The 25,657-nt window shown below is 41.0% G+C and overlaps 1 protein-coding gene across 4 annotated transcripts in view; it reads right to left on the bottom strand.

The window, feature by feature from the left end:
• Window positions 1-1,119: 1,119 nt before the first annotated feature.
• PCDH7 (protocadherin 7) overlaps window positions 1,120-25,657 on the bottom strand; it is a 243,317-nt gene continuing 218,779 nt past the window's right edge. For 3 of the 4 annotated variants that reach the window (XM_068137540.1, XM_068137541.1, XM_068137542.1), the window contains exon 3: window positions 1,120-6,728. In XM_068137540.1, the coding sequence (XP_067993641.1) occupies window positions 6,349-6,728 (380 nt within the window). In that variant the 3' untranslated portion in view covers window positions 1,120-6,348. The remainder of the gene's footprint in view (window positions 6,729-25,657) is intronic. The other variant, XM_068137543.1, reaches the window with a different exon arrangement.

The following is a 25,657-nucleotide window of genomic DNA, read 5'->3' as shown; positions in this document are numbered from 1 at the left end:
GTAGTTGTACTGAGCTGGATAATTTGATTCACAACTGGAAAGAATGGGAGGATTTTATTTCACATTTTGGGCTGGAATTCTGTATTAATGGTGCTCTCTTCAGCATAGATGGATCACTGAGGTTTTAGAATTTGTGAATGCTTGGAATCATAGAATTGTTTTAGTTGCAAAATACCTCTAAGATCATCGAGCCCAGCCATTGACCCAACACCACCATGGCCACTAAACTTCTTGGATAAAAAATTAACAACCTTGCTGATAATTGGAAAATTGCCATTTCATGGCAATATCTGAAATACTTAACCAACCAACCAACCAAAAAAGAAAAAAACAAACCACAAGCAAAAAATAAATATCTCCCTTAATATAAAGGTTTAAAACACATCTTAATAAGCATGGAATCATGGAATCAAAGAATGGCTTAGGTTGGAAGGGACCTCCAAGGTCATCTACTCCTACCTGCCTGCCATAGTCGTGGATGCCTCTCAACTAGAACTCAAGGCCTCATCCAACCTGGCCTTGAACACCTCTGGGGAGGGGACATCCACAACCCTACTCTGGGCAAACTAATCCAGAGTTTCACCCTCCTCGTACTGAAGAACTTCCTCCTAAGATCCAGTCTAAACCTACTCTCCTTCAGCTTGAAACCATTCTCCTTCACCCTGCCTGTAGACACCTTTATGAAAATTCCCTCTCCAGCTTTCCTGTAGGTTCCCTTCAGGTATTGGAAGAGAGCTATAAAAGCCCCCTTTTGAAGAGTAACCAGAAATGACTGCTACCATTGCAAGCCTTTTATTTCTACCACAAAAAATAACTCTGTGCTGTCCTGAGTGACACCAACCTCTATTGAATTCCACTCTGGAGACAGATAAAAACCTCAGCTATGTGGGCTAAATATGTGGCCAGCTACAAATTTCATCTTTGCCATGCAAAATGGAGGTTAAATATGCAAATGCAGCATGTGATCTGATCCAGCCTGTCAGAGAAAGTACACTGGCAAATGAGCAACCAGTTGAACATGTTATATTTTAATTTGAGGAGACAAAACAAAAAGGGAGGGGAAAGAAAAAAAAAAGGAAAAGAAAGGGGGGGGGGGAATAAAAGGAAAAGAAGAAGAAGAAAATGACAAGCAATTTATTTACATAAAACTGTACAAAAAGCAAATTAAATTATGTAAATAGTTCATAAATAGAGGTGGACTAGCGTTGAATACATTTTTGCCATGTTTAGCATAGTTGCGTGCATAGTGACTCATAATAAACAATGATAAATTGTTCTCTGCTTCACTATCAACATCCAAGTTGCAGAACAATAGTCAATGATTAATATTACAAACAGATCGTACCACACTGAATGCAAGTGCTTGAAAATTTAGGGAAAAGTTGTCTGAAAGCATACCCCAGGTAGCTGGTTAGCGTTGTCTTCTTCCTTGTGTTTATGCTCTTGTGTCAACTGAACTGATGGACTTCCATTTCTGCTGCTGGCTCGGCTCCTCCATTCCTACTTAATGATGTCTGCTAGCAATGCACCAAAAGGAAAGCTGCTTTGTTGCTCAAGTTCCTTACAAGTGTTTGGCAACAGCTGGATTTATGGCAAAATCTTTCGTTCATTGAATCCCAGAATGATTTGGGTTGGAAAAAGACCTCTGAGGTCACTGAGTCCAACCATCAACCCAAGACCACCAGGGCCATTAAACCAATCTCCATGTATTTTTTGGAACACCTCCAGGGATGGTGACTCCACTACTGTCCTTTACCTTTGTCCACATCCACGCTCTTTTGTGTTTTCCAGCTTGACAACTTCCTAGGGTAGCCTTTCAGCCAATCATTTCAATCCCATTGAAGTTCTTCCCCCACATAAAAATAATGCTTAACATTTTTTTTAGCTTTTTTTTTTTTTGCTCTTTTATTTTTTTTTTGCTTTTTTTTTTGTTTGTTTTCCTGAAACTCAGGCAGCAGGCCAGTCAGAAACCATATGGACTAAACATAGTGGATCTGAGATCCAGAATGAGCATTTAGATGTTTTTTTTTTGTTGATTTTTTTTTTAATAGACCAAAGCTATTGAATTATTTTTGTTTCTTCTCTCTAATACATATAAAGTTATATATTAATGCATCAATCTATCAAGGTGCCCTAATGTAAAATACATGCAAAGCTCATCTGAGTTTCCCACGGAAGGAAAGAAAAGGATGACCTCTCTACTGTACAACTGAAATGTGATGAAGGCTAAAAGCAATTTAAAAGAAAAACCCAAATTAATAATAATTAAAAAATAGTAATTCCATTTTCCTGGCAACATGAACTGGTGACACCTTGGCTAAATAACTCGAGTACAGACGGGTTGTAGTTTTCCAGGCAGCAGAATTAAAACCAAATGATAATAATAAGAATAATAACAAAAAACATAAACAAACCCCAAGCCCCCCTGTGATGGGTTAATGCCCACCCTGGAAACAGGGGGTGGAGGGCGTGCGAGTGCTTTGCCCTCCCTGCAGGGTGTTTTCCCCTTGGGAAATTGAGTCTGTTCCACTCCCCACTCCTGCAGGGAGGACACTGCTGCCCACTGCAGGCTTAAACCCACAACCTTGCCATTAAGAGTCCACCTGAGCCATGTGGTCCCCCCCCTTTTATACCCTAGCTGGGCAGGGAGGGGGGAGTGGAACTGACTCGATTTCCCAGGGGAAAAATACCCTGCAGGGAGGGCAAAGCACTCGCAAGCCCTCCACCCCCTGTTTCCAGGGTGGGTGTTGACCCATCACGCCCCCACACAAAGAGTAATTAAGAAAAATTCCCAACAATCAACCGAGAAAAAATAATCCTCAAGACCTACTTAAACCACAGCCTTGTGTTGATAATGCTTAAGACTGGTCCATTAACTGAGTTTGGCAAAAAAAAAGGCTCGTGTTTGGTTTTGTGTTTTTTTTTAAATATATTATTTATAGTTTCTCAGAAAATAAACACAGGTTAAATATACAGGTCCAAAAAAGTTGGGAGTTAGCCCCTTTATCCCTCAGTGTCCAAACCCAGCTACCACATCACCATAATAATCGGTATAAAAAGGCACAGTTGCATATTTCGCATTCACTCTAATTATTATATTTATTATTATTACCTTTTTTTTTATATATAGTTTTATTTGTTTCTGTTTTTTTTTTTTATTAACTTTTTTTTTTTACAAAAGCACTCTGTCCATGGAGTGGCACCAGATTTAACCTATTCTGAAATAAAGAGAAGAGAAAAAAAAACTAATAAAAAGAGAGAAAAAAAACAACGACGACGACAACAACAACAAAAAAAGAGAGATAAACCACAAAGGATATTTGTGTGTGTCATGCCAGGTCAGGAGAGTAATCAGCATATTAATAGTGGCTAGCTCCACCAGAATGACTGTGAATACTTACAGTAGAATGAATTGTTCTATATTAAAATAAAGAAAGCCCAAACAAATGATTCTTTCACACCCATTTTAATCTATAGGAGATGCACAGGAGTAAAGGATTTAACGGCTGGGTTGGCGTGGTGCAAAACTCAGTGAGTGACTGCTGATCCATTTAATAGGAAGGTCACCTACGACCTGTATTTATTAGCCTGGTAAAACAAATAATACATAAATAAAAGGTCTAAGAATATATGGGACCACACTACTTTATTTAATTTTGTGTGTGTGTGTGTGTGTGTAATATTAAATCAAACCTTTGTAAAGGAAATTCTGTTGACCATTTGGTGTATCCTGTTGAAACGTGCAAGGAAACGGTGTATACATTAGGTAAGCATTTCTTTAGAAGCATTGGTTTTGTTTTACTTACAGATTATACAACACAGTAACTGCTGTGTGCAGCCTTGGAACAAAGTACTAGGTTGCATCTCTCTTAAATAATTAAACATGAAGATATTCGGTTGTTATTAATCTTTGAGCTTTAATGCTTTTCCTTCTGAAATGTGCCCATTTCAGCCCAACTGCTGTACACAGATGTGGAGAAAAACCAGAGGAGAACAAACTGGCCAAGAATGGTACATAGATTCATAGAACTGTTTAGGTTGGAAAAAGACCTCTGAGAGCACTGAGTCCAACCATCGAACCTCATCCTGCTGTATGGAGAAGTGAAGTCAAAAGATAAAGGGTGATAGGTTGTATGGACTAACCAACCTCTACTTGAGATGGTTGAAGGTTGTTTCTATGCAATTCTTTAAAGCAAAATGCTACCCAAAGCTATGTTTTGACTATGCTGTCCTGGAGAGCCATCTAGCCATGCCTTAACATCAGGTTACACAACCAGGGATCTGAATGTTCCTCAAGCTGTCCTTGCTTGTGTGGTTCCATCAGGGCTTGCATCTGAATGCCTGAACTCAGTCTGTCATTATGACTACGACATCAGCTACAAACCATATGTTTGAAGTTCTGCACTTTTTGTTGCTTTTGTTGCACAAAAACCTGTTAGTTTTCCTCTCAAGGAGCACTCAGTGTGAGAACCTTCACAGCCCAGAGCTCACATCACAGCAGCTTGGACTCCTTTTAACTCTTCTTGACCTCCTAGGTGAGTATCACACCACTATTTATCAGATTGTTTTTTACCTAGCCTGAATGTTCTGAGTCTTGACATCATTTTGTATTGCACTTCTCTTGGTTTTAGTGTACTTGTGCTTCAAAAAAAAAAACACTTCAATATCTCTTTGACATAACTGAAGCAACCGGTAATGTGCAACACTGCTGACAAAAGGCTTAGCAATCATTCCTTGCACTCTGAAAATAAGGTTTTCTACTTAGAAACATAGAATTACCAAATGGTGGGGTTGGAAAGCACCTGTGGAGATCATCTAGTCCAACCTCCGTGCAAATGCAGGTTATGCCTATTTGACATGTAATATTCTCTTGCCACTGCATCATCCCCATGCCCACTCTTTCCATCCCTCCAAGCATTCTTGTTAACACAGCCTTCTATTGCTACTCTTGGATATTCATTTTGATCTTAAAAAGTCCCTGGAACTGTTTTATGCAGCATTATCATGTGCAGCAGCTGCTGGAACCTCATGTCACTACCAAAAAAAAACACCCTTATTACATCACATTACTCACATCAGTTCCCTTGGGCATTCAGGTGAACTGCATAGGAGAAATAAAAACAAATCATGGAATAATTTTGGTTGAAAGAGACCTTTAAGATCATCAAGTCCAACCATCAACCCAACACCAGCACGGTCATTAAACAACGTTGTGAAGTGAAATCATCTGGGTTTGTGAACTGTGCTGCTGTGCAAAATGTAACAACAGAAGGTGTGTTAGGAAGCTATGTATGGATTCGTAGATAAATTCATTTTCTAAGCCAAGCCCCAATACTTAGCAGTTCCCCTGATTCATCGGGTGATCTTTGGCCTTTCTGTTGTCAAGATCTCTCCCAGCTGGGTGTTAGCCTTGCCCCAAAAGAAATTATTTCAACAGTTTGATTGTTATTACTACCCTATGGTGTATGTGTTGCTAATTGTGTTTACCTTGAAGCCATCACTACAGAGAATGAGTAAGAGAGAGATACAGAGCAAGAACATGTTCGGTTTATGAGTAAAACTGAACCAGAGTTCATGAGCCAGAGGAAGGTGGTGCCACAGGTTTGACTGCAGTCCCAGGCTGAAGGGATGTCCATTGCTTCCATCCTCAGATGAGAGGTGAGAATATTAAAGCTGTGGTCTTCACAAAGTGCCTATTCGCCATGAATCCCTTGATATTTACCTCTATATCTGTATGGTTCCTGAAGGACTGTCCCTGGTGGGGACCAGCGATGTTATGATGATGTGAGTTGGGTTGTTGGTTGTGGGGGTTTGTTTTAAATACATTTTCCCAGACTTGTTATCCTCAACAAGCCAGATGACAACCAAACAAAATGAGCTGGCTTAACTCATGCTTCTGTAGAGTGGTGTGGGGGAAACAACAGTGTGTTGTGGTTTTGTTGTGGTTGGTTTGTTTTGTTTGTTTGTTTTTCACTCAAGCTCCTTACTTATGGGAGGAATTTGCAACCATAGATTTAGGAAAATAAAAACCAGTTGAAAGGGGGGGGAGGGGGAATACTAGACATGCAAGTAACAACATTTTCTACATTGTACAGGATAGTCAGGCAGAGAGTAGGATTAAACACCTGCTGTGGAGGCAGAAATGGCAGGCAGATCTTTTGTCTCTTTGGTGGCCCCCTTGGTTTTTTTGTTTCTTGTTTTATTCTGTGGTTTGTTTGCTTGTTTCTGTTTTTGTGTTTGTGGGTTTTTTTGTTAAAATTGTTTTGATTTTTAATACTTTTGCATCTTTTCTCACAACAGGAAAGAACTTCCTTGCTTCTTGTTTTCTTTTTTTTTTGTTTTTGTAACCTACAGGTAAACTTCTCTTCTAGTTAGAGTATTGACAGGAGATGGCTTGTATTCCCCTGTCTGTGTGAGGGGGATATCCTCTGGGTTGCCTTCTTCGTTTTTGCTGAAGCTAGCTGCGCTGAAGGTCTCATAGGATGAGGTCAGCTTTTTGTTAAGGAGGTTTCTGTTGCGGTCACCCATGAGGGAAGCTTCTCCATTGGCCAGCTTTTCCTGACTGCCCCGTTCATCAACAGGCATGAAAGTGGAGAGTTTTGGCTGGCTCTTCTGCTTTCTTTCAGGAGAAGTGCGAACTGGCATCCAGCAGGAGTCCGAGTGGCCATATTCATCACACTCTCGGGTGCACTTCCCTGTCAGGGCTACATCTGGTAGAGGCCTTGAATCTGAAAGGAAAACAAAGTTCTCTTTACAAATGAAGAACATGGCAACAAATTCTCCTCCAACTGAGAATTCTTACATTCACAAAAGGTGTTTTTAAACGTCTTGGTAACAGTGTCGGTGGTGGGACTCAAAGACTTATCAGGTCTTCCCCAACCAAAAGGATTCTATAATTCTATAAGTTCTTATAAGTTTTGGGTTTGCAAAGTCTGTGCCCAAAGGCAATAACCATATCTGCACAGTTACCTTCAGTCTCCAGAAAAATACAATTATTAAGCCACTTCCTGTACTTGTAAATAAACCTCAAAAACATTTGTCATTGGATACTGGTTGATTTTTGATCCTCTAAAAGAGTCGGTGAAGCTCTCAGAATCATAGAATCATAGAATGTATTAGGTTGGAAAGGACTTTTAAATGTCATCTAGTCCAACCCCCCTGCAATAAGCAGGGACATCCCCAGCTAGGTCTAGTTGCTCAGAGCCCCATCGAGCCTGACATTGAATGTCTCCAGAGATGGGGCCTCCACCACCTGCCTCCCTGGACAACCTGTTCTGGTGTTCCACCACCCTCATGATAATGAACTTCTTTTTATATCCAATCTAAATGTACTGTTCTCTAGTTTAGAAATTCCAATTTTCTTAAAATCATTAAAAATACATTTCTTTGAATATTTTTTTTCTTTAAAGATTCTTTGTATTTCTGTGGAATGAACCTGAGGTCTTGTGCTCTGCAAACGTTAACGTGTTTCACATCCTACAAGTGAGCAGCCCAGTTACTGACAATGGGACTTGATTTGCACATGGTGTAAACCTCTGCTTGTGTTTCTGATGACTGGACATTCATGGTTAGTACATGGTATGATGGTATGAATCACACAATCAATGAGTAGTAGGAACATACAAAAAACCTGCTACTGGTTAGAAATTTTGCCTAACATGTAAGGGCAAATCTGTTCCATGTGTTGTGTGTACATGTGGAAGGAAAGGAAGAACCTGAGTGCCAAAGTTTTATGTGTGGCTTGCTGTGTTAGAAGATTTCCTCTTTGAGATCACTGTGTATATGTTTTCTAGCTACTATACTTGGAAGAGCTTGCACTGAAAACTACTGATGTTGAGAAAAAGGTCAAAAACATCAAAATCAAGTAATCACAGAATTAAGAAGTCAGGCAACCATAAAGAGTCTGTTTTGAAACCAAGACCCCCAAAACATGGGGTCCCTGAGAACAGAGAGCTGGAATTAGTCTCTTCATTAACTCCTGTTAACCTCCACTGTGCGCATTGTTCTGATAAGGCTTGAGTAGGAACTGTAAGAGAATGTAAGAGTGACAAGGCACGTATTGAGAGATAATTCTATGGTTCTATAAAGCTAGGACATGGTTGGAGGTCTCAGCTGGTTTAGTGAATGATTTAGTAACTTATTTTAATGAGGAAAACAACACTGATAATGGAGTAATTGTATCTGAGAGGGGTAAGGCTGGGAGGAAGGAACTGAGTGATCCGTATTTATTATTATTTTTTCCAATCACAAGAACATGTGTTTACTGAAAAGAGATTTTTTTCTTCTAGTTTGGGGTTTTATAGGGGTTTTATTTCCAGCCTGAAACACTTAATGTCTCATTATATTTGACAGCTCCTTTCTCATGCCATCAAATCACGAGCCAGCTTTAAATTAGTTGATAAAATTCCATTCCTTGCTAATGGACCTTGAATCATACTCTTGAAAATTTACCATTTTGGGTTTTGGAAAAAACATTAGAATTCCTTACAGTAAAACACGAGGACTTGCTGCTCCTTTCAGCCTCATACTGCTGTTTTATGAAGCAGCAAGCTCTAAGCAGCGTGTGGCTGACTCACTCTGTTGAGTTATGTGATAAACATCATCTCCACACCCACAAAAGAGCTCAGAGAGACACTGGCAGGATGATACTAGCTGAAAAACTTACCCCCAGGCTCCTCCCAGGCCCATCAGCCCCATCAAAGGTCCATGGGCCTGGGCCCAGGCTGAGAATGCCACAGGAGTGTATAGTTGTAGATAAGAACTCAAACCAAGGACTCAGGAATAGCAAGCACCTTGCCTGAAGGCCTCCCATGGCTATCCCACCAGACCCATGAGCCTACATGTCCAGGCAGAAAACTCATCACCATGAGTCTTTGGCAACTGCTCTCTCAATTACCTTCCTGTCTCATAGAGGGACTGCTGCCTAGGTATGTATCACAGAATCATGAAATGGTTTTGTTTGGAAAGGACCCTTGAAGGTCTTCTAGTTCTATCCCCCTGTAGTAAAGAGGGACATCCCCAACTAGATCACATTGCGTAGAACCCCATCAAACCTGACCTTGAATGTCTCCAGGAACCAAGACATTCCATCCTCCACCACCCCCCCAGGCAACCTGTTCCAGTGTTCCACCGCCATCATAGTAGGACACATTGTGGAATATTAAGGAAAAAAACAGTTTGGGATAACATAGGACTTATTATTCATTGCTTAGGGGAGGAATCAAAGGGAGGAGAATGTAGGAGTTGAGTTTATTTGGGGAGGAATAAGAGCAGAAAGAGAGATAAAAAGATAAAACAACCAATAGGTTTGCCTGCTTGTGTTCTGTGCATGACCAGCCCCCTCTGTTCTGTCTACTTAATACATTACTTTCTGACTCTTCCCTGGGCATGTGCTAGTTCACATAGACATTTGTGCCTGTCCAGACAGTCCAGCCAGAGAAGGGGGTAGAATCACAGAATGTCAGCAGTTGGAAGGGACCCAGTAATCATTCAGTCCAAGCCCCCTGCCAAAGCAGGATCACCTAGGGGAGGCTACACAGGAATATATGCAGGCAGCTTTTGAAATTTTTCAGAGAAGGAGACTACAACCTTCCTGGGCAGCCCTTTCCAGTGCTCCATCACCCTCACCGTAAAGAAATGTGCCCTAGTGTTGAGATGGAACCTTCTGTGTTCCAGCTTGTACCTGTTGCTCCTTGTCCTGTCACTGGGCACCACCAAAAAGAGACTATTACCTTCATCTTGATGCCCACCCTTCAGATATTTATAGACATTGATAAGATCCCATCTCAGTCTTCTCTTCTCAAGACTAAACAGCACCAGGTCTCTCAGTCTTTCTCCAGAGGGGAGGTGTTCAAGTCCTGCAAACATCCTCATATCTCTCCAGTGGAGCTTTTCCCAGCAAATCTTTGTCTGTCTTGAACTGGGGAGCCCAGAACTGGACACAGTATTCCAGGTGTGGTCTCAGCAGAGCATTGTAGAGGGGGATGAGAACCTCCGTAGGCCTGCTGGACATACTTAATGCACCCCAGGATGCTGTTGGCTCTCTTGGCCACAAGTGCACATTGCTGTCCCCTGGATAACTTGCTGTCCACTAGGACTCCAAGGATGAGGGCACTGGTGCTGCCCATGTTCATGCTGAGTGCTCTGTCTGTGATCTGTGTGGTCAACTGTGTGGATACACAGTGTATGTGTGTCCTCTCTGTATCTGCCTACTGGGAATACTTCATCTTTGCTGCTGCTTGGAACTGGGAACATGAAGCAGCAGCAGCCCCTGTTTCCTCAAGGCTGTTGGATCCAGTGTAATTTATTTTCCTCCAAAATGTCTTTCAATTAATATTTGTCTTGTAGAGTTAATGTAGCCTTATAGTCCATTGACTCAATGTCTTTCTTGTAGTGAGAGGCCTGAAACTGAACCCAGTATCAAAATGGCAGGGGGGTTGGAAATAGATGATCCTTGTGGTCCCTTCCAACCCTGATTCTATGATTCTATGTGGCCTCAGCAGTGCTGCATCCAGGGGGACACCAGTAAGACTATTTTGTTAAACAGGACTCCATTTACACAGCTCTTGTATGAAATGGTTGTTTTCTGAGCTGTGTGGTCAGAGATACAACAGAGCTCTTAAAGTATAACAAACATTGACTGCATGGTCAGAAAACAGCGGTGCAGAAAACAGCTGCATATTCTAGAAAACCACTGCTTGAGGGGAGGGAAGAAAAACCTAAGCTATTGGGATACACTGTTACAGAAGCACTGCCTTTGCAAATTCCTGCCTCCTAACCACATTAATACAAGAATTGCATCCCCGTTAGCGCTGTGGCACATTCTAACCTGCCAAGAATCTATGAAAACCCTTAAACATAGAATCACAGAATCGACCTGGTAGAAAAAGACCTCAGAGATCATTAAGTCTAACTTGTTACCTAATACCTAACACCTCATGACAACTAAACCATGGCTTCAAGTGCCACATCCAATCCTTTTCTGAACACCTCCAGGGACAGTGATTCCATCACCTCCCTGGGCAGCACATTCCAATGGCCAATTACTCTTTCTGTGAAGAACTTTTTCTTCTCCTCAAGCCTAAACTTCCCTGGCACTGCTTGAGACTGTGTCCTCTTTTCTGCCACTGGCTGCCTGGGAGAAGAGGCCAACCCACACCTGGCTACAACCTCCATTCAGGTAGTTGTGGACAGCAATAAGGTCTCCCTGGAGCCTCCTCTTCTCCAGGCTAAACACCCCCAGCTCCCTCAGCTGCTCCTCATAGGGCTTGTGCTCAAGACCTCTCACCAGCTTTGTTGCCCTGCTCTGGACATGTTCAAGTGTCTCAATGCCCTTCTTAAGTGGAGGAACCCAGAACTGGACACAGTACTCAAGGTGTGGCCTAACTAGTGCTGAGTACAGGGGCAAAATGACTTCCCTGCTCCTGCTGGCCATGCTATTTCTGATGCAGGCGGATGCCATTGGTCTTCTTGGCCACCTGGGCATATTGATGTCTCATGTTCAGCCAGCTGTCAACCCTTAAACATCTTTGAAGACATCAGCAATTTCTTTCTCTGCACTGCAGGCTGACGCCAGTTAAACAGCAATTGAATGTATCTCAAAAAACATTTCATGCCCCAAGGCTTGGTCTGCTGTCATCCTGAATGTGGCATTATCCTGTACCACAGAGACAGTGCATGCCATCCCTGAAGTGGTCCTACTGAGGAAAGTCCAGCACCAGTTTACTGCCTGAGATATGCCAACCATGCTGAAGTAATCATAGAATGGTTTCAGACGGAAAAGACCACCAAGCTCATCAAGTCCAACCATCAAACTAAGACCACCATGGCCATTAGACCATGAACAAAAAAAAAATATCAACATCTAAATTATTTTTTCCAGTGTATTTGGTATGACTTACACACAATATGAGTCATTTGAGGAAATTTTTATGTTTCTTGTATATAAAAAAAACAAATTTCAATTAGCTTACAAAGGAATGAGGCACTTCAAACTGGGGACAAAATCAGGTACTTCATGTGGCTTGGAGCAATTTTCTACCACAGCATAAAAAAATGATGTGAACAGTAATTTCACCAGTAATAAGCTATGATGTATAAACTATCTTTCAAAGGTCTGTGCAGCCTTTATTTGTTGCCTGGATTTTGCTTGGTTTTCCTTAGATTTTGGCTGCCAGATGACCTTCTCTAATGGTGACAATTCCAACTGTGAGTTTTTAATCAATTCATAACAAAAAAAAAACCCCAAAATAAAAAAGACTGCTGCTGAGGTTAAAAAAACCAACAACAACACAAACAACCTAAAATCCTTTTCTTTTTTACATAAGAAACTGGGGTTTAAAAAAATTCTATAGCAGGTGCTTGCAGTACAAGCATATTTCATTTCAATCATAGAATGGTTGGAAGGGACCTCCAAGATCATCTAACTCCAACCTCCCTGCCACAGGCAGGGACACCTTCCACTAGATCATCTTGCTCAAGGCCCAGCCGAACTGGCTTTCAACACTGCCAGGCTTGGAGCCTCCACAACTTCCATGGGCAACCTGGTTGAGTGCCTCACCACACTCATGAGCAAGCATGTCTTCTTCATGTCTCATCCCAATCCAGCTTCTGCCAGTTTGAAGCCATTACCCCTCTCACTCCATGCCTTTGTCAGAAGTCCCTCTCCTGCTCTTCTGAATATGCAGATCTGAACTTGATAGAATTGCAAAAGCTCTTGAAAGATTGGTATTAAGTCAGTGGATAGATTTCTTGATCATAGAGATCTTTTTCAACCACAGTGAACCTATTTTCTAAATTATTGATATATGTTATTATTATATAATTTTATATAAATCTATACTGTCTGTACTACAATCTTAGGTTAGTTTGGAGCACAAGACCTATGAGGACAGGTTGAGGGAGCTAGGGTTGCTTAGCCTGGGGAAGAGGATGCTCAGAGGAGGCCTTCTTGCTACCTGAAGGGAGGACAAGAGAAGACTGAGAGAGAGGATCTTAATAATGTTTACAAATATCTGAAGGGTGTGTTTCAAGAAGGAGCTAATCTCTGTACAGTGGTGTCCTGTGATTGGACAAAGGGGCAGTGGGCATCAATTGCCACACGGGAAGTTCCATCTCAACATAAGGAAAAGCTTCTTTATTGTGAGGGTGGTGGAGCCCTGAAGCGGGCTGCCCAAAGGGGTTGTGGGGGCTCATTCTCTAGAGACTTTCAAGACATCCCTGTGTGACCTGCCTTAGGTGATCCTACTTTGGCCAGGGGTGGGACTCAATGATCTCTGGAGGCCCTTTGCAACCCCTACCAACCTATGATTCCATGAATTGTCATTTATCCTGTAGCTTTGGTTTTATTATTTAGTGTTTTTTATTACAAGACTTATCACAAATGCATAAAATGAAGACTTAAATGCACTGGCTCGTGTGATAACAGTGACAAGCAGTGCAATAAATGCATCATACTGCAGTTAAATTCCCTAGATTTTAATTTTACAGATTTAACTGTAATTGCTACAAGACTCCTTGTAATCCTGTTAAATCCTTTGATAGCCTGATTTACTTCTCTCACTGCAATGGAAACGGAATCCTCAGAAAAGTAGGACTCAACCCTGGCTTCCTGAAGTAGCATAGACATTAAGATGTAGGAAACATTTAGGCTGCCCTAATTGTTCTGCCAATCTGATGCTAAAGCATTAATCTGTCACTGTGTGAAATTACATACCTTTATTATTTTGTATTATTTTTTGGCAGTAGAACGTGTCACTGCTTAACAAACTCTGAGCTGGAACAACTCGTGGAGCAATTAGAGTGTCAGCTCTCCTAAAGATGGCTTCAGAAAAGCCTGAATCAGGGCTCAAGGGACAACATCATTTGCTTGATGCTAATGCCAGTGATGGGACTGTAGGAGCACTGAGGGAAATGAGTAGCTGTTGTTATGATAGACTCATATAATTGTTTCAGGTAGAAAAGACCTCTCTAAGATCAAACAAGGCCCAGCCATTTACCTAAAACAACCATGGCCATTAAAACATGTCCCAAAGTGACATGTCCACATGTATCTTGAACACCTCCAGGGACACCACCTCCCTTAGCTTATCTAAGCTTTTTATTGTACCTTCCCTTTATTTTGTCTCTTGGTGATAAGGATTGAATAATGTTTTTTTTCTTCATCAGATAAGGAAAAGAGTGCTTTTGCCACAGAAAAGAAAAACAAGGTTATGTGACTTTCCCTTCATAGAATCATAGAATGGTTTGTCTTGGAAGGGATCTTGAAGACCATAGCCTGGAGAAGAGGAGGCTCAGAGGAGACCTTCTTGCTGTCTACAACTACCTGAAGGGAGGTTGCAGCCAGGCGGGGGTTGGTCTCTTCTCCCAGGCAACCAACACCAGAAAAAGAGGACACAGTCTCAAGCTGTGCCAGGGGAGGTTTAGGCTGGATGTCAGGAAGAAGTTCTTCCCAGAAAGAGTGATTGGCCATTGGAATGGGCTGCCCAGGGAGGTGGTGGAGTCACCATCACTGGAGGTGTTTAAGAAGAGACTTGATGGGGTGCTTGGTGCCATGGTTTAGTTGATTAGGTGGTGTTGGATGATAGGTTGGACTCGATGATCTCAAAGGTCTTTTCCAACCTGACTCCTATTCTATTCTATTCTATTCTATTCTATTCTATTCTATTCTATTCTATTCTATTCTATTCTATTCTATTCTATTCTATTCTATTCTATTCTATTCTATTCTATTCTATTCTATTCTATTCTATTCTATCATCTACTTCCACTGACAGGGACCTTCCACCTTCCATTAGACCAGATGGCTCCAGGCTCCCTGACCACCTCTAGGGAGGGGGCACCTGCGACCTCTGAGCAACCTCTTCCAGTGTCTCACCACCTTCACTGTAAAGAATTTAATCCTAATATCCAGTCTAAATCTCCCCTTTTCCAATTCAAAGCCACTGGCCCTCATTATATCACTGCAAGCCCTTGTCAAAGGTCCCTCCCCAGCTTTGTTGTAGGGCCCTTTAGGGTGCTGAAAGGTCTCTATAAGGTCTTCCCAGGATGGACAGCCTCAACTCTCTCAGCCTCTACCTATAGCAGAGATACTCCAGCCATCTGATCATCTTCATGGCCCTGTCTCACTCCAATTTATACTCATCTCATTCAAAAGACAACTTATTTTTTGAGATAAGCCAATTAACATTTTCTAGAAGGCATTATTTCCACATAGAAGTTAAAAGATGTTTAATGTCATTAGAGCTCATGGTTATCTCACAGGTGTCTTCTGCCATTCTGCTCTGGTGAGATCTCACTTGGAGGACTCTGTTCAGCTCTGGGCTCCTCAACACAAGAAGGACATGAACCTGTTAGAGAGGATCCAGAGGAGCACCTCTTCTCTGAAGACAGGATGAAAGGGTTGGGGTTGTTTGGCCTGGAGAAGAAAAGGCTTCAGGGAGACCTTAGAGCAGCCTGCCAGTATCTGAAGGGAACATTACAGAAAGCTGGAGGAGGACTGTTTAAAAGGGCTCATAGCACCAGGACATGGAGCAACAGTTTGAAAATAGAGCATGGTAGATTTAGTTTGCACATTAGGAACAATTTGTTTCCTATGACTGTGATGAGACATTGGAAGAAGTTACCCAGGGAGATGGCAGAGGCCCCATCACTGGAAACATTCCAGGTCAGACTTGATGGGGCCCTGAGCAACCTGCTCCAGTAGGGGATGTCCCTACTTACTGTACAGGGGTTGGACTAGATGATATTTGAATGTCCTTTCCAACTTTAACCATTTAAAGATTCTATGATAAAAAAAGTTGAATCTATAGAAAATAACAGTGAGTTGACAGACCTCCAAACTGATTTGTGAGCTTCTTATTTGTTGAAGTGATATAAAAATACACTATGACTAATACTTAGGATCAGACAGTGACTGATTAAAAAGACATGACCCCACCCATGGCTGCTTAATTGATTATTATAAATAATAGGGACAACAGCAAAGAAACAGCAGAACTGAACTCCTTGTGACTATGGGCATGAGCTCAGACTGGAATGAAGTTCTGTTTAAATTCTTTTGCATTTCAGATCTGGCTTTAGGGGAGAATATTGATTGCTCTCTTTCATGCCTTTCAGTGAGTTCTTTTTTTTTTTTCCTTTTTTTTTGCTTTTTCTCATAGAATTCTCCTGCCACACAAGATAGGAACTTGAACTGATTATCTTGATGGAATCTCTGCATCCCTGAAAATGAAATGCTTCATGCAGCTCTACTTTGTGCAGCAACCCATTGTGAGATTCTAGATCGTGCTTCATTCCTGCATATACAGAATACAATATTATATAATAACATATATTAAATAGCAGGACTGCTTTCATAAAAAGGGAATTAATCATGTTCCCACAAGGTTTCCTGGGTGACTCATGGAATGTTTATTTTGTTACAAGTCATAGACCTCAAAGGTTAAACTTGAGCAGTAACTGTACAATCTGTTGAAGCTCTATTAACTGAAATTGCCTTATTTTCAAATGGGGGGGGAGGGGGAAGAGAAAGTTCTCCACTCTCTGAGTACAAATGATCATCAAAATAATGTAGAGTTCAGCATGAATCAGAAAAATGCAACTTGTGACTCCTTGTCTTTTTGGTAGCTGTAGAGAAGTTGTACTATAAAAAACACAACAATAAGGGAAAGGATCCACTTAATTTTTTGAGTCACGTAGAAAGAACCTTATGGAGTCACAGAATCATTTTGGTTGGAAAAGACCTTTAAGATCATCACATCCAACCATTCTCTAACTCTACAAGGTGTGGTACTAAACCATGTCCCTCAACACCACATCTCTCTGGCTTTTAAACACCACCAGAGATGGGGATGTGGAATCAACTACATCCCTGGAAGTCATAGAAATATTAAAATTGAACAGACCTCTAAGATTATTGAGTCCAACCATCAACCCAACACCACCATGGCCATCCACAAACTTATGATTTAGTGATTAATGAGTCACAGTCTCTTGCCTTTAATTCTGTATGAGTGGCATGAGCCATGGCTTCACTTAATCAGAAAGAGGGGAGATTAAGACTGGGTAAGTGAGAATAGGGTCAATTTAGACTGGTTATTAGGAAGAAATTCTTTACAATGAGGGTGGTGAGACACTGGAACACGTTGCTCAGGGAGGTTGTGGATGTCCCTTCCATGGAGGTGTTCAAGACCAGGTGGGGTGAGGCCTTCAGCAACCTGTTCTAACGGAAGGTGTTTCTGTCCATGGCAGGGATGTTGGAACTATATGATCTTCAAGGTCCCTTCCAACCAAACCATTCTTTGATTCTGTGCCCAGTCTTGGCTTTAGATCAATAATTATCTCAGAGCCCTCATCTTTTTTTAAAAAAAGAGGGACAATATACCCTGGAATCTACCCTAGAGATGCTCTCTCATTAAGATGATTCGGTGTAGGGGGAGTATTAGAGGGTTTTGTTGTTATCGTTGTTGTTATTGTTGTTGTTATTGTTGCTTTTATAATAAGTATGTGGAAAAACCTTCACACCTCGAAAAAAAAAATGGAGAGCCAAATGAAGAAAGATAATGAATCTCTCTGTGATTTATGTCCTGCTCAAAGGCTGGGTTTTTTTTTTCCATTAATTTTTTATTGATTTTCCAGCTGTGTGTGCAGATTCCAGCTAGTGAATTAATTACAAACAGCAGCTCAGGATGGCTACGTCCTTATGACAGATTCATCTGGGTTACAGTCCATTAGTAATTAAGCATTAAGTCCAGCATTAATTCCCCTTGTGCGTGTGCAGTGGATAGACTGGGATCACACACGATTCATAGGGATGTTATATTAAAAGAGATTACAGCATCACTCTTTATCTCACTGTAGAATGGAAAAAGTAGAATGACTTTTATTTTCTTTTTTAATGATAATGGAAAATGCAGGGGAAACAAAAGCATGAATGAAGCAAAACAGAGAAGTAAAAATATATAAAGTTTTACTTGCCAAGTCTGAGCCTGTCAGAAGCAGCAGGCCCAGTTTAATGGAGCCTGTAGTGTGCATCATAGCTTTTTCACCCCTGCCTTTGACCCTAAATGTTTCTTTCACTCAACAGTTAGAGGAGAAAAAGAAGTAGGATACTTATCTTGCAACTAGACCAATATCTTGGAAATTAAGAGTAAAACTAGACCTGAATGGGGATGTCTCAGTATATTAGTCAGGAAATGTCTCTCCCCTGAGAGGAAGATACTTGGATTTTAGTTGCTTGACCATCTACTATTAGGTTTTCAAAGACACAAGTAGGTATGGCACTCTGGGACATGGTCTATTGGTCATGGAGGTGTTGGCTAGAATTTGGACTTTGTGATCTTAGAGGCCTTTTCCAATTCTAATGGTTCTATGATTTTCTTTAGGTTTCTTAACCACTCACTTGAGTGGAAAGTTGAGCGCATCCCTTTATGGGTTTCTTGAGATATTCCTCTAAAACAGATGAAAAAATTCCTGAGCCCTAAAGGAAAAGTCAGAAGTGACTCCACTAGAGGTACTCTTCATGAATCTGTTCTCTTGGGTTAGGAATGCTTAATATTACTATTTGTCTGGATTTGTGTATTACAGCACAATAGTAAATTGGTCACTATGCTTTTTGCTTAGATTGGTTGTCAGCATGCATACTTAGAACCATGAAATCAGAGAATGTTTTTGGTTGGAAAAGATCTCTAAGAGTTCAACCACCAACCCAACATTATTGTGCCATGCCCCAGAGTGCCATGTGTCTATGTGTTATTTGAACACATTGTACCTATACAATTTTAAACCTCAGTGTCTCTATGTTTACTCAGTTTGTGCCATTTCCAAATCACATTTTCTAGAATCACAGGTGGTTTGGGTTGGAAGGGACCTTTATGAGCATCCAGTTCCAACCCCTCTACCATGGGCAGGGACACCTTCTAGACCAGCTTGCTCAAGTCCCCAGCGAACCTGACTTTCAACACTTCCAGGTTTGGAGTGTCTATAACTTCTCTGGGCAGCATGTTCCTGTGCCTCACCACCTTCATGGGAAAGAATTTCTTCCTCGTGTCTCATCTCAATCCAGCTTCTCCCAGTTTGAAGCCATTACCCCTTAACCTGTCACTCCATGCTTTTGCCAAAAGTCCCTCTCTAGCTGTCCTGAAGCTCCCTTCAACTAACGGAAGGCTGCTAGAAGGTTTCCCTGGAGCCTTCTCTTCTCCAGACTGAAAAACATCTACTCTCTCATCCTGTCTTCATAGCAGAGGTTTTCCAGCCCTCTGATCATCTTGGATCTATTAAAGCAGGTTCAGCAGGGGTCAACATGTCCTTCTTGTGTTGGGGGTTCCAGAAATGGACACAGAACTTCAAGTGAGGCCTCACCAGAATGAAGCTGAGGGGTAGAATCCCTCCCTGGACCTGCTTCCCGTGCTGCTCCTGAGGCAGCCTAGGACACATTTCATGTGGGGGCTCCAAGCTCACATTGCTTGAATGAATCAGATTATCTCTAGCTTGTTTCACTCCTTTGAATATCAAAAAGCTTCTTATAGTATCAGTTGATGCTTTTACTGAGACTCCAGTAAAACTGATGAAAGATTTGAAACTGGACAATGTTAAGCTTGCTCCACTTGTAGTGCATGACTAAACTGTTGACAATAGATAGGAAAAAAGCTCCTAATTGTGCTTGGTAGGATAGCATGGAACCCAGTCAAGCAAAGCATATTAACAGGGAGGTTAAACACGTTTTTTTAGAGGTATGTATGCAGAAGAAAGTAAAGGTACGACAGTATTAAATGTATTGACTAAAGTATAAGAAAATAATTCTGTTTATTATTGTCACTGTAAATGCACATTTTTTTCCTGCTAATCCACCCTATGTCAGCTGCATGTTGGACTTGATGATCTTAGAGATCTTTTCCAATCTTGATGATTCCATGAGAAATTCCATCTAAAGTCAAATAACTACCATCTAAATATAAGGTAAATTCCATCCTAAATAGATAAGTTCCTTCCTAAATCAGAGAATGTCCATCTTAATTCAGAGAAATTCCATCTTAAATATGAGAAATTCCATCTAAAATCAAATTAATGCCGTTTAAAATCAGACAAGTTCCATCTAAAATCAGAGACAAGTGGCAGGCTAGATAAAGTTGACAAGTAGCTGCTTACAGAGCGACACAGAGAGAAAATAAATGGGAGAATTAGTGTTCTCAAAAACCTCCTGACAAAACCTGCGTATCAGCATGAAAACTAACAGTGATTTCCTTCTGCTCTTTGTGCAAAGATATTTTGAGCATCTTAATTTTCATCAGATCCTTTATGGAGAGTTTAAATCTTATTCCCCACCAGGAAAACTCACTAAATACGTGGCAGTGCAATAAACACATAAAGAACCACTCATTGCGTGCTTTACCCTACCATAATCATGAAATGCGTACATCGTGAGTGTTATTACACTGATTTTGTGCTGCTTCAGAAGTATTTTAGGCTTTGTCAGTTTTGGTGTGTTGGTATTTTTTTGTCTGTTTCTGTTTACTGTTGCTTTTAGTCTCTGCAAGTAGTGGAAACACTGAAAGCAGAGGTCAAAATTGACAGCAAAACTGAATCAGGGCTTCTCATGCCAATGAAATAATGAAAACCAGCACTGTTCTTACATCCACAATAATGAATATAAATAGACAAAAGGCTCTGAAAAGCTACTGGGAGAAAGAGAATAAGGCATCCATTTCAAGGAGAAAAAAAAAATAAAAAAGAAATCTTTTCCTGCCATCACAGATAGCTTTGTGAACTGGATAAATGAGGATGCCCTTTAAACAATTTTCATGCTTCAAGAAATGTCTGAGAGAGAGACGGGTCTCCCTTATTTTTCTTTAAGGGCTAAGACGTAAGAGGTTGAATTTTACTTCTATTTTCTACATAGCTATTTCTCACATCAATCCTTCCCAGATAAAATCTGTTATCTCATCTTTGACATAGTTCAATACTTCATATGAATGTTCTTTCTCTTCCTCCCTCCTCCTCCTCCCCTCAGGATTCATTGTCTCAAACACACATATCCGTATCGCTCTACAGATAACTATTATCAGCGTTGAAGTACTATCCAAATAATGATCAACAGATAATAGGAGATTTGTGCCACTCTTCTATCTGTTTCAAAACTTAATCTGCAAGGAATCATAGATTTGTTTTGGTTGGAAAAGACCTCTGAAATCGTCATCTCCAACCATCAACACCACACCACCCTGGCTATTAACCATGTCCCCAAGTGCTGTGCCCACCGATTTCTTGAACACCTCCAGAGATGGTGACTTCATCACCTCCCTGGGCAGCTTGTTCCATCCAGTGTTCCATCACTAAGTGATTCTGTGGACTTAATGTATTTTCCATCACCATCTGTTTGAAACTGAGTCGAGAGGTATCTCGCCTCCAGTTGAAACTATTTGGAAATAATTATGTCTCCTTCTAGAATCACAAAATGGCAATCTGTTACAATACTCATGAATCTCATCATGCTGTCAGTGAACAGTTATTGTTAACTTATAAGATTCTCATTCCAAGGGAGGTTTGCACCTGAATGAAGATTTACAGAAACACCTTCGATTTCAAGAGGTATATAAGCGATAGGAAAAGAGAAGACAGAGCAGATCAGGAATAAAATTTCCTTGCTAATGCCACAGAAAAGAAAGAATCTTTTAACTCCTCTGTTGTTAGATTCTCTCATTTATTATCGTTCACTCTATGTAAATCTGCCTAGCTGCAGGCATCTCTTATCCTGCAAAACAAAGCTGATGGAGTTTTCTACAATAATCTTTATTTGGAAAACTCCCTTAGGGATTTTAAAATTATTTTTGAAGACCTCAGCCACCAAACTTGTCCAAGAAGTGAGCAATGGCTCTAATTATAAATGTCTGGGAGAATTTCTCACTGGTTCAGTTGTACCTAATCTGTCTTTCAGGGAAAGGTAATATCCACCTAAGGCGTAGCTTTCACAAGATGCTCTATATCATCAGCATGTAGCATTGAGGACTCTAGTCAGTCCAACTTCAGCTCAGTTTCTAAGCCCCAATGTTTTGCATATTCACAGACTGACTTCCTACTGCTCAAAGATAGAGAAGAGAAGGCACCAGCGAGACCTTAGTGTGGCCTTTCAGTACCTGAAGGAGGCCTACAAGAAAGCTGGGGAGGGACTTTTGACAAGGGCTTGTAGTGATAGGACAAGGGGCAATAGCTTTAAGTTAGAAGAAGGGATATTCAGAGTAAGTATTAGGAAGAAACTCTTCAGAGTGAGAGTGATGGAGGCACTGGAACAGATTCCCCAGGGAGATTGTGGATGCCCCCGCCATGGAGGTGTTCAAGGACAGACTGGGCAGGGCCTTGAGCAAGATCATCTGTTGGAAGGTGTCCCTGTCCATGGCAGGGGGGGGTTGGAACTAGATGATTTTGAATGTCCCTTCTAACCCAAACCATTCTATGATTCTATGACATCATTTCAATCTGATGTTTCCAATATCAGAGAAAAGTGTTAATTCAACATAATCAACTAAAGCTCATGACATGCCACAAATGGGACATAAAGTGTGATCCAGATCTGATCCAAGGATAGCAACTGACAATTTCAGTGGAACAGAAAAGTCAGATCTCACAGGATTTATGTTTTTTACGTGTCAAGTGTCATAAAGCCAAGGAACATTTAGGCAACTTCAAGCACCAACAGCACACCCAAATCATACATAGAATGTCAGACAGGGACCCCTTCCACTGATCTTGGTTGATCTAGACCTCATCCAACATGGCCTTGAACATCTCCAGTGAGGGAGCATCTACAGCTTCTCTGGACAACATGTTCCAGTGTCTCACCACCCTCACTGTGACGAATTTTTTTCCTAATACTTAGTCTAGATCTGCCCTTCTCCACCTTCAGTCCATTTTCTTTCATCCTATCACTATGTGCCCTTGTCTAAAGTCCCCCCTAAACTTTTCTGCAGCTGCCTTCAGGTAATGGAAGGCATATAGGAGGCTAAAAAGAACATAAAAAACACATTCAGATTTATAGTTCCTCTACATATGAAAAAGAAGGCATAGTTGATACCATTGAAGTTTTATACATTCAGGAGATAAATAATTACAATGAAATTTGTGTACTGATTTGAATAGCCATCTCAGAGACTAAACTTGACTTACTTCAAATAGTATAATTACCCTCTCCATGCTTAATGCTCATCAAATGAAACCTAAAACTAGCCAACAGCAGGGTAGATCTGCAAATCTGGCTTAGGAAAAAAAATTAATGAATACCTATAGGTCATCCTATTTCAAGAAAATTTATCAGGTGTCCAACACAACAAAGCACTTGCTCTGCAGTTCTGTCCTACACTTTCTTTTTAATTATGAGGTTCTTCTCAGCAGGAAGAAATTCTAAGAGAATTCAAACAATTTATTTTAAAGGCTCCAAACATCAGAAGAGTTCTGTTTCACACATTTAGTCTGTAAAAAAGGAGGCTCTCTACAATTCCCTGAAAAGTAGATGAAGACAGATGAGGATTTGCCTCTTCTCTCTAGGAACAAGTGATAAAAGGAGAAGAAATGGCCTCAAGATGCAAAAGGGAGATTCAGGTTAGAAACGCCTTGAGTGGAAGGTCTCTCAAAGACTGGAACAGGCTCCCCAGGGAAGTGGATGAATCACCATCCCTAGAGGTGTTTCAAAGACACAGAAATGAGGTACTAAGGTACATGGTTTAGCCCCAGACTTGCTTGGTCTTTTCCAATCAAAATGATTCTTAAGAGCAGATTGTCTTGACTCCTTCTGGCTTGTAGCAAAGACATACACTACATTTTTAGCCTCAATGATCTTAAAGGTCTCTTCCAATTGAAACAATTCTATGATTCTGTGATTTTTACAGCTGAAGAGACCCACTTAAAAACATGACTTTCTACAATAATTTCCCAAACGAATTACTCACTATTAGTAAATAAATTTTAACTTAAGACAAATAAAAATCGTAGAATCATAGGCCTCATATTCAAGGCCTCGAGCACAAGCCCTAGGAGGAGAGGCTGAGGGAACGGGGATTGTTTAGCCTAGAGAAGAGGAGGCTCAGGAGAGATCTTATTGCTGTCTACAACTACCTGAACAGAGGTTGTAGCCAGGGAGGGGGTTGGTCTCTTCTCCCAGGCAACCAGTGGCAGAAAAGAGGACACAGTCTCAAGCAGTACCAGGGAAGTTTAGGCTTGAGGAGAGGACAAAGTTCTTCACAGAAAGAGTAATTGGCCATTGGAATGTGCTGCCCAGGGAGGTGGTGGAGTCACCATCCCTGGAGGTGTTCAAGAGGGGATTGGATGTGGCACTTGGTGCCATGGTTTAGTAGTCATGAGGTCTTGGGTGACAAGTTGGACTTGGTGATCTTTGAGGTATTTTCCAACCTTATTGATTTTATGTTTCTATGGTTCTGCGATAGAATGTGCCAGGCTGGAAGGAACCTCCAAAGGTTACATAGCCCAACCTCTCCACAGTCAGCATGGACCTGCCCAAACAGACCAAAATGACTAAGTTAAAGAGAAAAACAGTGTATTATTGACCAAAGGAAACTCGATTTTGAAATTTTTAACTCCTCACTTAAAAAAAAAAGAAATTTTTTTTTTTTTCTATTGGAAATACAGAGAGCTAAATAATGTTTCAAGTAGACCCCAAAAGAACTATACCTTTCTTTCTTTTTATTATTTTTCTGGCCACAAACTGAAAAGAATTTGTCTGGAAATGCTAAGATATATAGAACAGCATTTCAAACAAAAGCAGACATTTGCAGCCTTCCTTGTTTGTCTGTGAAAAGTCAGAGTGACTCACGATAGGAAATATTTAACTTGTTCTGAAAGTGCATTTCGTCTGAGCTCTGCTACGCACATCAACTTTAAACAGAACCTTTTATTTCCATAAAGCTGTGTCAGCATATTTCAAGGAACAAGAAAGCTGATGACAGTTTGCATTATTGCATTTCTTTATTGGACGATCTGCCATGACCTTCAGCACTGATCCCCTGCAAGATTTTGATTTTACCGCCCCAGATTCAGAACAAATTGAGTTGGTGTCATGAAATTGTTGTGGTTTACAATCAGCCAGTGAGAATTTCTGAAAATGAAAGCTGCACTAACAAAATGAGGAATTGTTGAGTCATTCTGATTGGAAAAGATACTGAAGTTCATAGAATTCAACCACTAACTCTACCAACTCTGCAGCTAAACCATGTCCCTCAGTACCATATCTCTGTGGCTTTGAAACACCTCCACAGATGGGGATTTAGCCATGTCCCTGGGCAGCCTGTTCCAGTACTTGAGAATCCTTTCAGTCAAGAATTTTTGTCTAAATATCCAACCTGATCCTCCCCTGGTGCAACTTGAGATCATTTTGTCTTGTCCTATCACTTATTCATAGGGAGAAGTGACAAGCATCCACCTCACTACAACCTCCTTTCAGGGAGCTGTAGAGAGCAATGAGGTCAGTCCTCAGCCCTGTCTTCTCTAGACTGAAAAACCTCAGTTCCCTCGGCTGCTTCTCACCAGATATGTTCTCCAGACTGAGCTCTGTGGCCCTTCTCTGGACTTGCTCCAGCTTCATCTCTCCTATTTGCCTGAATGAAGCAGTCAGAAAAGCTTTATGCACCTAAACTGTCAAGGTAGTGCTAACATT

This window comes from Melanerpes formicivorus, unplaced genomic scaffold, assembly GCF_026170545.1.
Source record: "Melanerpes formicivorus ecotype bairdi unplaced genomic scaffold, bMelFor1.0.p_v2 SCAF_4, whole genome shotgun sequence".
Classification (NCBI taxonomy): domain Eukaryota; kingdom Metazoa; phylum Chordata; class Aves; order Piciformes; family Picidae; genus Melanerpes; species Melanerpes formicivorus.
The sequence above is the reverse complement of the archived record's forward strand: the minus strand, read 5'-3'. Positions and strand labels throughout refer to the sequence as shown.